The sequence below is a fragment of the Arachis hypogaea genome, chromosome 3 (assembly GCF_003086295.3).
Source record: "Arachis hypogaea cultivar Tifrunner chromosome 3, arahy.Tifrunner.gnm2.J5K5, whole genome shotgun sequence".
NCBI classification, from domain to species: Eukaryota; Viridiplantae; Streptophyta; class Magnoliopsida; order Fabales; family Fabaceae; genus Arachis; species Arachis hypogaea.
In genome coordinates, this window is record NC_092038.1 from 73717056 (window position 1) to 73729575 (window position 12520).

The 12520-nt window shown below is 37.2% G+C and overlaps 1 protein-coding gene and 1 non-coding gene across 20 annotated transcripts; both read right to left on the reverse strand.

Moving 5' to 3' along the window:
• Window positions 1–2991: 2991 nt before the first annotated feature.
• LOC112792992 (small nucleolar RNA R71) lies at window positions 2992–3099 on the reverse strand. Its single transcript, XR_003197707.1, has one exon. It is a non-coding gene; the product is annotated as a small nucleolar RNA R71 (small nucleolar RNA).
• A 4022-nt stretch (window positions 3100–7121) lies between these two features.
• On the reverse strand, window positions 7122–11743 carry LOC112790716 (beta-galactosidase). 19 transcript variants are annotated; one of them, XM_072233093.1, is made up of 10 exons: window positions 10895–11724; window positions 10674–10799; window positions 10493–10579; window positions 10269–10351; window positions 9236–9504; window positions 9050–9145; window positions 8833–8929; window positions 8659–8734; window positions 7773–7860; window positions 7122–7485 (listed from the first exon to the last, which is right to left on the reverse strand). In XM_072233093.1, the coding sequence occupies exons 4-7, from the start codon at window positions 10330–10332 to the stop codon at window positions 8918–8920; spliced, it is 441 nt and encodes a 146-aa protein (XP_072089194.1). In that variant the 5' UTR covers window positions 10333–10351; window positions 10493–10579; window positions 10674–10799; window positions 10895–11724; the 3' UTR covers window positions 7122–7485; window positions 7773–7860; window positions 8659–8734; window positions 8833–8917. The 19 variants fall into 19 exon arrangements, with proteins under 19 accessions (XP_072089194.1, XP_072089191.1, XP_072089192.1 ...); XM_072233090.1 differs by having other exon boundaries at window positions 7779–7860; window positions 8833–8946; window positions 10895–11683; XM_072233091.1 differs by having other exon boundaries at window positions 10674–11739.
• Window positions 11744–12520: the final 777 nt, after the last annotated feature.

The window sequence follows — 12520 nt, forward strand, 5'->3', positions numbered from 1 at the left end:
AAGCAAGCAAGGCTTGAATGTTTATCTCTTGGATTCCTTAATCAGAATCTTCGTGGTATAAGCTAGAATTGATGGCGGCATTCAAGAGAATCCGGAAGGTCTAAACCTTGTCTGTGGAATTCTGAGTAGGATTCAAGGATTGAATGACTGTGATGAGCTTCAAACTCCTGAAGGCTAGGCGTTAGTGACAGACGCAAAAGAATCACTGGATTCTATTCCAACCTGATTGAGAACCGAAAGATGATTAGCCGTGCTGTGACAGAGCGCGTTGAACATTTTCACTGAGAGGACGAGACTGTAGCCATTGACAACGGTGATGCCCAACATACAGCTTGCCATGGAAAGGAGTAAGAAGGATTGGATGAAGACAGTAGGAAAGCAGAGAGACGGAAGGGATAAAACAACTCCATACACTTATCTGAAATTCTCACCAATGAATTACATAAGTATCTCTATCTTTATTTTATGATTTATTCATGAATCATTCATAACCATTTGAATCTGCCTGACTGAGATTTACAAGATGACCATCACTTGCTTCATACCAACAATCTCCATGGGATCGACCCTTACTCGCGTAAGGTTTATTACTTGGATGACCCAGTGCACTTGCTGGTTAGTTGTGCGAAGTTGTGATAAAGAGTTGAGATTGCTATTGAGCGTACCATGTTGATGGCGCCATTGATGATCACAATTTCATGCACCAAGTTTTTGGCGCCGTTGCCGGGGATTGTTCGAGTTTGGACAACTGACGGTTCATCTTGTTGCTCAGATTAGGTAATTTTATTTTATGTTTAAGCCTTTTTACTTTTTATTTTCGAAAAATTCCAAAAAAAAAATTATTTGTTATTCAGAATTTTTAAGAATGAATTCTAGAGTTTCATGATGATTTGTTGAAGTCTGGCTGGTTGTGAAACCATGTCTAATCATTTGGACCGAGGTTTCAACTTATCATCACAAGAGCTTGTTGATTTCTATCAATTTTGCTATTGAAAGTAATGATCTGCTAAAGCTTGGTTGGCCATTGGCCATGTCTAGTGTTTTGGACCGGAGCTTTCACTGAAAGCTTGGCTGGCTAGTAAGCCATGTCTAATTCCTAGACCGGAGTTTTAGACTAACACTGCAATGATTCCTGGAATTCTTATTAAAAATTTTGAATCTCTTTATTTTCTTTTCCATATAATTTTCGAAAAAGCACAAAAAAATTATAAAATCTTAAAATCAAAAAAATATTTTATGTTTCTTGTTTGAGTCTAGTGTCTCATTTTAATTTTGGTGTCAATTGCATGTTTCTGTTCTTCTTGCATTTTTCGAATTCATTCATGTGTCTTCATTGATCTTCAAGTTGTTCTTGATGATTTACTTGCTCTGATCTTTAAATTCTCTTGTTTTGTGTGTTTTGTTGTTTCTCATATGCATTCTTAATGTGTTAGTGTCAGTAGTATACAAACTTCTAAGTTTGGTGTCTTGCATGCATTGTTTAGTTGATCTTAGTTTCATTTTGATTATTCTTCATTATTAAAAATCCAAAAAAAAATTTAATTTGTGTCTTTTCAAGTCAATAATACAGAGAATTGAAGACTCAGAACATACAGTAGAGGAATTACACAGAAAAAGCTGGGCGTTCAAAATGTCCAGTGAGGAAGGAAAACTGGCGTTTAAACGCCAGCCAGGGTGCCTGGCTGGGCGTTTAACGCCCAAAAGGGTAGCATTTTGGGCGTTAAGCGCCAGAATGGATACCATTCTGGGCGTTTAACGCCAGGATGGCACAAAAGGGAAGATTTTGTTTTTAATTCAATTTTTTTTTTCAAGTTTCCATAATTTTTCAAAATCAAATCTTTTTCAAATCATATCTTTTCAATCCTATATTTTCAAAATCAATTTCTTTCCATTTTCAAAAATACTTGCTAACAATTAATGATTTGATTCAATATTTCAAGTATGTTGCCTTTTCTGTTGAGAAAGGTTTAATATTTGAATCATATCTTTTCTTGTTAGCCAAGTCACTAATTTTAAAATCAAAGCTTTTTTAAATTATTTTTCAATCATATCTTTTCAAATCATATCTCTTTAAAACCATAACTTTTCAATCATATCTTTTTAATCACATCTTTTTCAAAATAGTTTTCAATCAAATCTCTTTGATTTTCAATTTCAAAATCTTTTTCAAAATCACTTTATTTCTTTTTCAATCTTAGTTTTCAAAAATCAATTACCATTTTTTCAAAATTTCTTTTAATTAATTCACTTTAATTTTCAAAAATTTCTTCCCCTCTTCTCACATCCTTTTATTTATGGACTAACACTCCTCCTCAATGCACAATTCGAACTCTATCTTTCTAAGTTCGAATTCTTCTACCTCTTCCTTCTATTTTTCTTTTCCTCTGACACCTCAAGGAATCTCTATACTGTGACATAGAGGATTCCATATTTTCTTGTTCTCTTCTCTTTCATATGAGCAGGAGCAAAGACAAAAGCATTCTTGTTGAGGCTGACCCTGAACGGACCTTGAAGCGAAAGCTAAGAGAAGCTAAAGCATAACTCTCTGTAGAGGACCTAACAGAAATCTTCAAAGAAGAAAAACCCATGACAGCCGACCACAACAACAATGCCAACAATGCAAGGAAGGTGCTTGGTGACTTTACTGCACCTACTCCCGACTTCTATGGGAGAAGCATCTCTATCCCTGCCATTGGAGCAAACAACTTTGAGCTTAAGCCTCAATTAGTTTTTCTAATGCAACAGAATTGCAAGTTTCATGGACTTCTATTAGAAGATCCTCATCAGTTTTTAGCTGAATTCTTGCAAATCTGTGACACTGTCAAGACTAATGGGGTTGACCCTAAGGTCTACAGACATATGCTATTCCCTTTTGCTGTAAGAGACAGAGCTAGGATATAGTTGGACTCACAACCTAAAGAAAGCCTGAACTCTTGGGAAAAGCTAGTCAATGCCTTCTTGGCAAAGTTCTTTCCACCTCAAAAATTGAGTAAGCTTAGAGTGGAAGTCCAAACCTTCAGACAGAAGGAAGGTGAATCCCTCTATGAAGCTTGGGAAAGATACAAACAATTGATCAGAAAGTGTCCTTCTGACATGCTTTCTGAATGGAGCATCATAGGTATCTTTTATGATGGTCTATCTAAACTATCCAAGATGTCATTGGACAGCTCTACTGGAGGATCTCTTCATCTGAAGAAGACGCCTGCAGAAGCACAAGAACTCATTGAAATGGTTGCAAATAACCAATTCATGTACACTTCTGAAAGGAATCCTGTGAACAATGGGATGAATCAGAAGAAAGGAGTTCTTGAGATTGATACTCTGAATGCCATATTGGCTCAGAACAAAATATTGACTCTGCAAGTCAATATGATTTCTCAAAGTCTGTCTGGAATGCAAGCTGCACCAGGCAGTACTAAGGACGCTTCATCTGAAGAAGAAGCTTATGATCCTGAAAATCCATCAATGGAAGAGGTGAATTGTATGGGAGAACCCTATGGAAACACCTATAATCCTTCATGGAGAAATCACCTAAATCTCTCATGGAAGGATCAACAGAGACCTCAACAAGGTTTCAACAACAATAGTGGTGGAAGAAATAGGTTTAGCAATAGCAAGCCTTTTTCCATCATCTTCTCAGCAACAAACAGAGAATTCTAAGCAAAACCACTCTGACTTAGCAACCATGGTCTCTGATCTAATCAAAACCACTCAAAGTTTCATGACTGAAACAAGGTCCTCCATTAGAAACTTGGAGGCACAAGTGGGTCAGCTGAGTAAGAAAGTTACTGAACTCCCTCCTAGTACTCTGCCAAGCAATACAGAAGAGAATCCAAAAAGAGAGTGCAAGGCCATCAACATGGCCGAACTTAGAGAGGAGAAAGAGGCAGTGAGCGCCACTGAGGAAGGCCTCAATGGATGTCCATTGACCTCCAATGAGTTCCCTAATGAGGAACCATGGGAATCTGAGGCTCACACTGAGACCATAGAGATTCCATTGGATTTACTTCTGCCATTCATGAGCTCTGATGAGTGTTCTTCCTCTGAAGAGGATGAAGATGTCACTGAAGAGCAAGTTGCTAAGTACCTTGGAGCAATCATGAAGCTAAATGTCAATTTATTTGGTAATGAGACTTGGGAGGATGAACCCCCTTTAATCACCAAAGAACTGGATGACTTGACTAGGCAGAGATTACCTCAAAAGAGACAGGACCCTGGGAAGTTCTAAATACCTTGTATAGTAGGCTCCATGACCTTCAAGAAGGCCTTGTGTGACCTAGGGTCAAGCATAAACCTTATGCCTCTCTCTGTAATGGAGAAGCTAGGGATTTTTGAGGTACAAGCTGCAAGAATCTCACTAGAGATGGCAGACAATTCAAGAAAACAAGCTTATGGACTTGTAGAGGATGTTCTGGTAAAGGTTGAAGACCATTACATCCCTGCTGATTTCAATGTCCTAGAGACTGGGAAGTGCATGGATGAATCCATCATCCTTGGCAGACCCTTCCTAGCCACAGCAAAGGCTGTGATTGATGTTGACAGAGGAGAATTGATCATTCAAGTGAATGAAGAATCCTTTATGTTTAAGGCTCAAGGATATCCCTCTGTAACCATGGAGAGGAAGCATGAAGAGCTTCTCTCAAAACAGAGTCAAACAGAGCCCCCACAGTCAAACTCTAAGTTTGGTGTTGGGAGGCCACAACCAACTTCTAAGTTTGGTGTTGAACCCCCACATTCAAACTCTAAGTTTGGTGTTGGGAGGTTCCAACATTGCTCTGAGTATCTATGAGGCTCCATGAGAGCCCACTGTCAAGCTACTGACATTAAAGAAGTGCTTGTTGGGAAGCAACCCAATGTTATATTTATTTATTTTCCTTTGTTATTTTATGTTTTTTTTATAGGTTGATGATCATGGGAAGTCACAAAATCAATTGAAAAAGCAAAAACAGCATGAAAAATAGAAAGAAAAACAGCACACCCTGGAGGAAAACTTGCTGGCGTTTAAACGCCAGTAAGGGCAGCAAATGGGCGTTTAACGCCAGAAAGGGGCACCAGACTGGCGTTAAATGCCAAAAAGGGGCAAGAAGCTGGCGTTAAACGCCAGAAATGGGCACCAGCCCAACGTTTAACGCCAGAATTGGTAGAAGGAGCATTTTTGTTCGCCACTTGGTGCAGGGATGAATTTTCCTTGACACCTCAGGATCTGTGGACCCCACAGGATCCCCACCTACCCCACCACTCTCTCTCTTCTTCACCCATTCACCAATCACCTCAACACCTCTTCTCCAAAAAAACCCCTCACCTATCAAATCCCACTATTCTCTTCACCACTCACATCCATCCTTCATAAAACCCCACCTACCTCACTATTCAAATTTAAACCACTTTCCCTCCCAAACCCACCCATAATGGCCGAACCACAAAGCCACCTCCATCTCCTCTATTTCTTCTTCTTCTACTCTCTTCTTTCTTCTTTTGCTCGAGGACGAGCAAACCTTCTAAGTTTGGTGTGGTAAAAGCATTGCTTTTTGTTTTTCCATGACCATTTATGGCATCTAAGGCCGGAGAAACCTCTAGAAAGAGGAAAGGGAAGGCAAAAGCTTCCACCTCCGAGTCATGGGAGATGGAGAGATTCATCTCAAGGGTGCATCAAGACCACTTCTATGAAGTTGTGGCCATGAAGAACATGATCCGCGAGGTCCCTTTCAAACTCAAAAAGAGTGAATATCCGGAGATCCGACATGAGATCCGAAGAAGAGGTTGGGAAGTTCTTACCAACCCCATTCAACAAGTCGGAATCTTAATGGTTCAAGAGTTCTATGCCAATGCATGTATCACCAAGAACCATGATCAAAGTGTGAACCCGGACCCAAAGAATTGGCTTACAATGGTTCGGGGGAAATGCTTAGATTTTAGTCCAGAAAATGTAAGGTTAGCATTCAACTTGCCCATGATGCAAGGAGATGAACACCCTTACACTAGAAGGGTCAACTTTGATCGAAGGTTAGACCAAGTCCTCATAGACATTTGTGAAGAGGGTGCTCAATGGAAGAGAGATTCAAGAGGGAAGCCGGTTCAACTGAGAAGGCATGACCTCAAGCCCGTGGCTAGGGGATGGTTGGAGTTTATCCAACGCTTAATCATTCCCACTAGCAACCGGTCCGAAGTTACTATAGACCGGGTTATCATGATTCATAGCATCATGATTGGAGAGGAAGTAGAAGTTTATGAGGTTATATCCCAAGAACTTTATAAGGTGGCAGACAAGTCCTCTACCTTGGTAAGGTTAACCTTCCCTCATTTCATTTGTCAGCTCTGTAATTCATTTGGAGTTAACATAGAGGGAGACATCCTCATTGATGAGGACAAGCCCATCACTAAGAAAAGGATGGAGCAAACAAGAGATCCCACTCGTCATGAAATCCCTGAGATGCCTCAAGGGATGCACTTTCCTCCACAAAACTATTGGGATCAAATCAACACCTGCTTAGGAGAATTGAGTTCCAACATGGGACAACCACTACAAGAAAAACACCCATTCAGGTATACTTGAAAAGTGTAGCCAAAAGTAAAAAAAAATGATGCCTTAGGCTACGGCTACGCTTTTTGGGGTGATTCCTATTCAGCCGTTGCCTATTCTCAAAGGCTACGCTTTTCTGCATCAAGGGCTACGTTTTTGGCGTTTAGGAATAGGCAACGCTTTTTAAGTGATACTGTCCAAGACCAAAGGCTACGCTTTTTAGCTTTCATTTTTCCAAAATAGGCTACGCTTTTCAACGCTACTACATCACTTGTAAAGCGTAGCCACATTGTATATCATAGCTACTTTTTATAAGCGTAGCCTTAGGTCCCTCTTTTTTTATTATACTATAGCTACTGTATATAAGTGTAGCCTTAGATCCCTCATTGTTTTTTTTATTATTTTCTATATATATATATATATATATATATATATATATATATATATATATATATTCTAATAATCTTTTTTTTCTAAAACCTAATAATTTTATTAATATGATTATATATATAATCCTATTTTTTTAATTAAATTAGTCAAAAATTATAAAATAAAAATAAATACATAATAATACCATACAATATTCTTTAAATAATAAAAATTATCCTTTAACAAAATATATTTATAATGAACTAAAAATATTGGGATGATCATAAATGAGTATTCATACATCTCACACTAAATTAAACATACCCATATTAAAATATACATTAGACCACTTAGAATTTACTACTAATAAGCTATAAAAAACCAAAATATTGTATTCTACATAAGTATCTTCTAATAAAAGTTATTAATCTTCTGATAAAAGAGAAAAAAACAAATTGATGTCAAATAGAGCACCTAACATCTGCGACTGAATTGAACATATATTGAAGCAAATTATTGGCTTCTCCCATTGAGCGCAACTGATTCCAGCGTCCTCTATTCGTAAAGGCCCGCTCTCGTTTTTTTGCCTCGAAAAGCTGAGAAGTCATTGCCACAAGTGAATTAGATGATATGCTTAACATGCCTTCAAAGAAAAGAGTGCAGGTGTCTCCACATGTCAGCGATCATTAGTGACATAGTAGTAAAGTTAACTTACCAACTTGACACATAGTGATATCTTTCAAGAACTAAATTGAAAGTTATTGAATCTTTAATCAGTTTAATGAACCATATCGACTTATGTGTGATTTTTGATAATCCAATTTTAATATTATCTCGTGAATCAAGTCACGTGAGACCAAATAGGTTAATTGACACTACTTACCAATACCTTCAATGATAGTTTTTCATCACTTAGAATAGGCAATTTGCTTCCAAAAACTAGCTTTGATACATCAGGTGCCTTTGATGACCTGCATTATTATCCAACAACTCATATATTTTGTCACTTTCTCCTAATAAAGGAAGAAACAAATATGAATGATGATGATTCATTAGTTAATAGTTCCTAGTTTCATCAACACAGAAGGAAGTAGAAGTAGAAGTAGTAATAGTTGTAGTAGTTGAGGTTCCATTTCCATAATTTGAAAGACGGAAATAAATTGGTGTTAGTTCAGAAAGTTGGTCATTTGCAATAGCCAAAATGCCAAATGGTCCAAAAGCCCTTCTCTCAACCGCACCAACTCCACACCCTTCAAAATTTAGAGTCCTCCTTATTCACAATCCCTTCTGATCCCAACAATTCTATTTCAAATTCAGCAAATATGTCAAACTGAACAACAAAAAATAAATAAATAAATAAAAATCAGGAAAATGTAAAGTAAAACCATGACAATGTTCTGAAATGATAGCAAGTTAATCTCTTAACAGTAAGTAAATTCAAGTGAGAGATTTAAATTCATTTACTGAAACAAATTTCATTATGAAAGTAGTAGGAAGCAATTGTCGACAATAGTAGAGATTTAATCTCACAAAATGAGAAATGGATAACTTATATTTCACTATGCAGAGCAGTTTATCAAAAAATAGATAGCCACCTGATGAAAGGTATCAAAGTAGCTATAATTTAGGTATCAAATTAAAATAGATAACCAAACTCATTTAGTAGCTAGCCACCTGGCATGTTTGAGGATATTCACATAGAAAACAAAGTATAACAGTACAATGACATTAACTGAGAAAATAAAGCTTTCGCACAACAATGAAATCACCCTTTGAAAAGCTCAACTCCTTTTCTGATTCAGCACTAAAAGAATGCATTGCCTTCAAGATGGCTGCAAAGTTACCCTGCAAGAGAAGTGTTTACTTAGCAATAAGCATTACAATAATCTCCTTTCACTCTTAATATTATATTGAATTATAAGCCAAATTATGAAGATCATTACCCAAAGTTCCATTCAGAACATATGTAGGGACCACTTCGGAGATTAACATAAAGTCCAGCTTGCTGCACTTCCTTGATGAACTTAACTAAGTTTGTACCTATCCTCGAAATAATACTAAAAGATTTTGTAAGCAAATGTATGTTAGTTTTAATTTCTTTCCAATTCTTTTACAAATGAAAGAATAAAAACCCTGCAAATTTTTTGGAAAGTGAATTACTTTTCCTGGAGAAGGTTCATGGCCATTCCAAAACACATAGGTTTGAATAACATCCAACCCTCCCTCTTTAACTTTTTGAATAAGCTCTGGCCATATCTACATGTATTTCCCCATCAATGAACAATGAGAAAATACAATTAAAAAGAATGATTAATAAAAGAAAAATATAATTAAGAAAGAAAGTACCTGAGGTGTGCTTCTGGGGTAGTGTATAGAACCAGAAAACAGAATCTTTCTCTGCCCATTAACAACAATTGCTTTGTGATCATATGTAATAGAAGCTGTCACTGCATGAACCCAGCACAAACATAACACCATTACACAAAGCTTCTTCCCACTCATCACCAAACTCTCCATTTTCTCTTCTCTTATCAACACATTCAAACTGAAAACAAAACTTGAAAAGCTGTTTCTTGATGGACTTTGTTCATCAAACACTTGTGTTTCACTGGTGCCTGTACAGTGAAAAGAAGTGAAAGACATTTTATATGTAAAATCATGCATATTTCTCTATCAATTCAAGTGATTCTAAAGAGTGCACCAAAGCAGTTAACAACCAATAAGCAAGAAAATAATCGACCAGCAGAGAAGAAAATTTGGCATATGAACAACCTTTGCTATTAAATGGATAGGTCAGAGGAAGAATAAGCAATTTCTTGTAAGTAAAACTTGCTTAACTTGATGCACATATATTTGTCAAGAAAAATATACATATAAAAAGGTTCATTTTCAATTTGTACCATCAGGAATCATATGATTACTTTTGATGTTACTCTAAGACAAAAGCTGAGGCACACTACTTGTGCCAGGGGCAAAGTTAAGACCCCAATTCAGACACAAATCAAAGTCTCTTAAATCATATCGTTCATGTTATTATTATGTCTCAAAAATCTTTCTTCGCCAATGAAAAAATCAAACTCCCAAACAAATCTCTCATGGACATAACAATGGAGTAAACATTAATTTAAATAATCATTACCAATGAATATGATACATGTGAAACCAACAAAGACAGCCCAAAATTGCATACAATGTGTTAACTTTTTTGAATCCACCAACAATCATAGAACCCTAAAAAGCTCTCCTCCCATTGCAGAGAGATAGACATAAACACTCCCAACATTAATATTAAAAAAAAAGCAATTTAACGTGAAGCATGAATTTTTTTCCCTTCATTTTTTCCATGAAGGGGGGGAGAATATTGAGGTGAGTGGTTTACATAATGCAAGAAGAATCTGTGCCAGCTTTAGTTGGAAAGAGCCAAAATTCATCGAACCCACCATTAAACACTTGAAAATATCCCTAAGAACCATTTACATTTAATTTAACAAACCAAAGTCCATTAAAATTGTGCAATAATAGCAGCTAAAACCTAAAGGAAATAACAAGATAGAATAAGAAAAAAGCTTGCAGAATAAAGAAATGCAGAGGAAAAGGTTGTACTCCTAGGTGAGTCTCCCATGGCTAAACCAGCTAAATATGAACCATCTGCAAGCTTGGCTTCGCCGGAACCCGAACCCGAACCAGTAACTGATGATGAATAACCAAGGCCAGGAATTTAGGAACATGAAGTTCAAATCAAAACGCATGGAATTAGTTAACAGATAGAGTGAAGAGGAGGAACCTGTCACGGATTTGAACCTGTTACATCATGGACGCCATTCTTTGCTGATCAGCTTCTGGAAGTGATTCCAAACCAGCTAACATGCTCTTATCCATGATTCAATTTAATTCAATTCAACCTAGTATTCTTCATTCACATTAATCAAATATATCACACACCTCAAGCAATTATAGTACATTCACTTCAATCTTGTTAATTAAAATAAAATAGTAAAAAAAAACCTGTGGAGACGGAATCTCTGGACCAATAGAGAGGTAGTAAAGACAACTGGGGAGTTTGGAGAAGAAACTCAAACCCCAGGAACAAAATTAAATCCAGTTAACTATCAATAATATGGGATGAAATAATCACAAACAGCACAATCTAATCACAAACAGCCACAAAAGCACAAAGAATAGCAGGATAGCAGCATATTTACAATGAAAATCACAAACAGCAGTAAGAGCTACTCAACAATCAATTAATCAATGAATGAAAAATTGATAAAAAAATCATTCAAGAATAATTCAAAGATCAATAACCCTTATGAACAGAGCAAAAAAACAAATAACAATGTCATTACACTATTACAGTGAGCCACGAACAGAGCATTGACCTTCGATGACGGCGAGCTGGCGATAAACACGATGACAGACGACGGTGAAGAGCTGCGAAACAGGACAAGAGAGCAAACATTGGCGAACGAAGGGATCAAGGGCCCTCGAGAACAACGAACCATGAGGATTGCGAACGACCACGACGAACCTAGTGCCGATCTTGAGCGCAACGAGCGGCGATGGTGAGATTGATGGCGGCGCGATGGAGGCTAGGGTTTTCACATCCTTTCAAGGAAGAGCTGCGAAGATGGACGGACGGCGGCAGAAGCGCGACTAAGGGCGACGAGCAGACAAGTGAGACGGCGACAGTGGCGCACGACAACGGAAGGCACAACGACGGGGAGATTGGAGAAGCGGCTGGGTTTTGTTATTTGGGGCTTTGGTAGGTGAGAAGGAATGACCGAATGAGAGTGCAAAGCTTCGATGATGAAAAGGAAACAAAATAAAATTTCACTAAGTGTTCTATGCGTATTTGGGGTTTTTACATTAGGCAACGCTTTTAAAGCGCACCCAAATTCTAACAAATATGTCACTCTTCAAAAGCGTTTCCTTTGGTATGAAAAGTGTACCCATAGATATTAACATAAGGCTACGCTTTATAAGTGAATTTTATTGTATCTAAGGCTACACTTTTTAAATGATGCTATAATTGTGTTTCCTATTCTCTTATAAAAGGGGAACACGGAGAAAACTGTAGCCTATTCTATGAATAGGCTACGCTTTTCAAATGTAGCTTAAAAAAAGTGTGGCTGAATGGGTGTTTTTCTTGTAGTGAACTAAGGGTGGAGCACCAAGAACATTCCATCCTCCTCCATGAAATTAGAGAAGATCAAAGAATCATGAGAGAGGAGCAACAAAGGCAATGAAGAGACATTGAGGAGCTCAAGCACTCCATAAGATCTTCAAGAGGAAGAACAAGCCGCCATCACTAAGGTGGACCCGTTCTTTAATCTCATTGTCCTTTATTTTTCTATTTTTCAATATTTCATGCTTATGTTTATCTATGTTTGTGTCTTATGATCATTAGTGTCTTAGTGTCTATGCCTTAAAGTTATGAATGTCCTATGAATCCATCACCTTTCTTAAATAAAAAAAATGTTCTTAATTGAAAAAGAGAAGAATTGCATGAATTTTGATTTTATAGCAGATTAATTATTTTGATGTGGTGGTAATACTTTGACTTCTGAATGTATGCTTGAACAGTGCATATGTCTTTTAAATTTGTTGTTCATGAATGTTAGCTCTTGAAAG

Coding starts and splice junctions, on each gene's coding strand:
- LOC112790716 (XM_072233088.1), bottom strand. CDS start 10,332: ATGGTGGGTTCGATGAATTTTGGCTCTTTCCAACTAAAGCTGGCACAG. Junction 9,146..9,235: donor ACCCCAGAAGCACACCTCAG/GTACTTTCTTTC, acceptor AAATACATGTAG/ATATGGCCAGAGCTTATTCA. Junction 8,947..9,049: donor ATGAACCTTCTCCAGGAAAA/GTAATTCACTTT, acceptor AAAATCTTTTAG/TATTATTTCGAGGATAGGTA.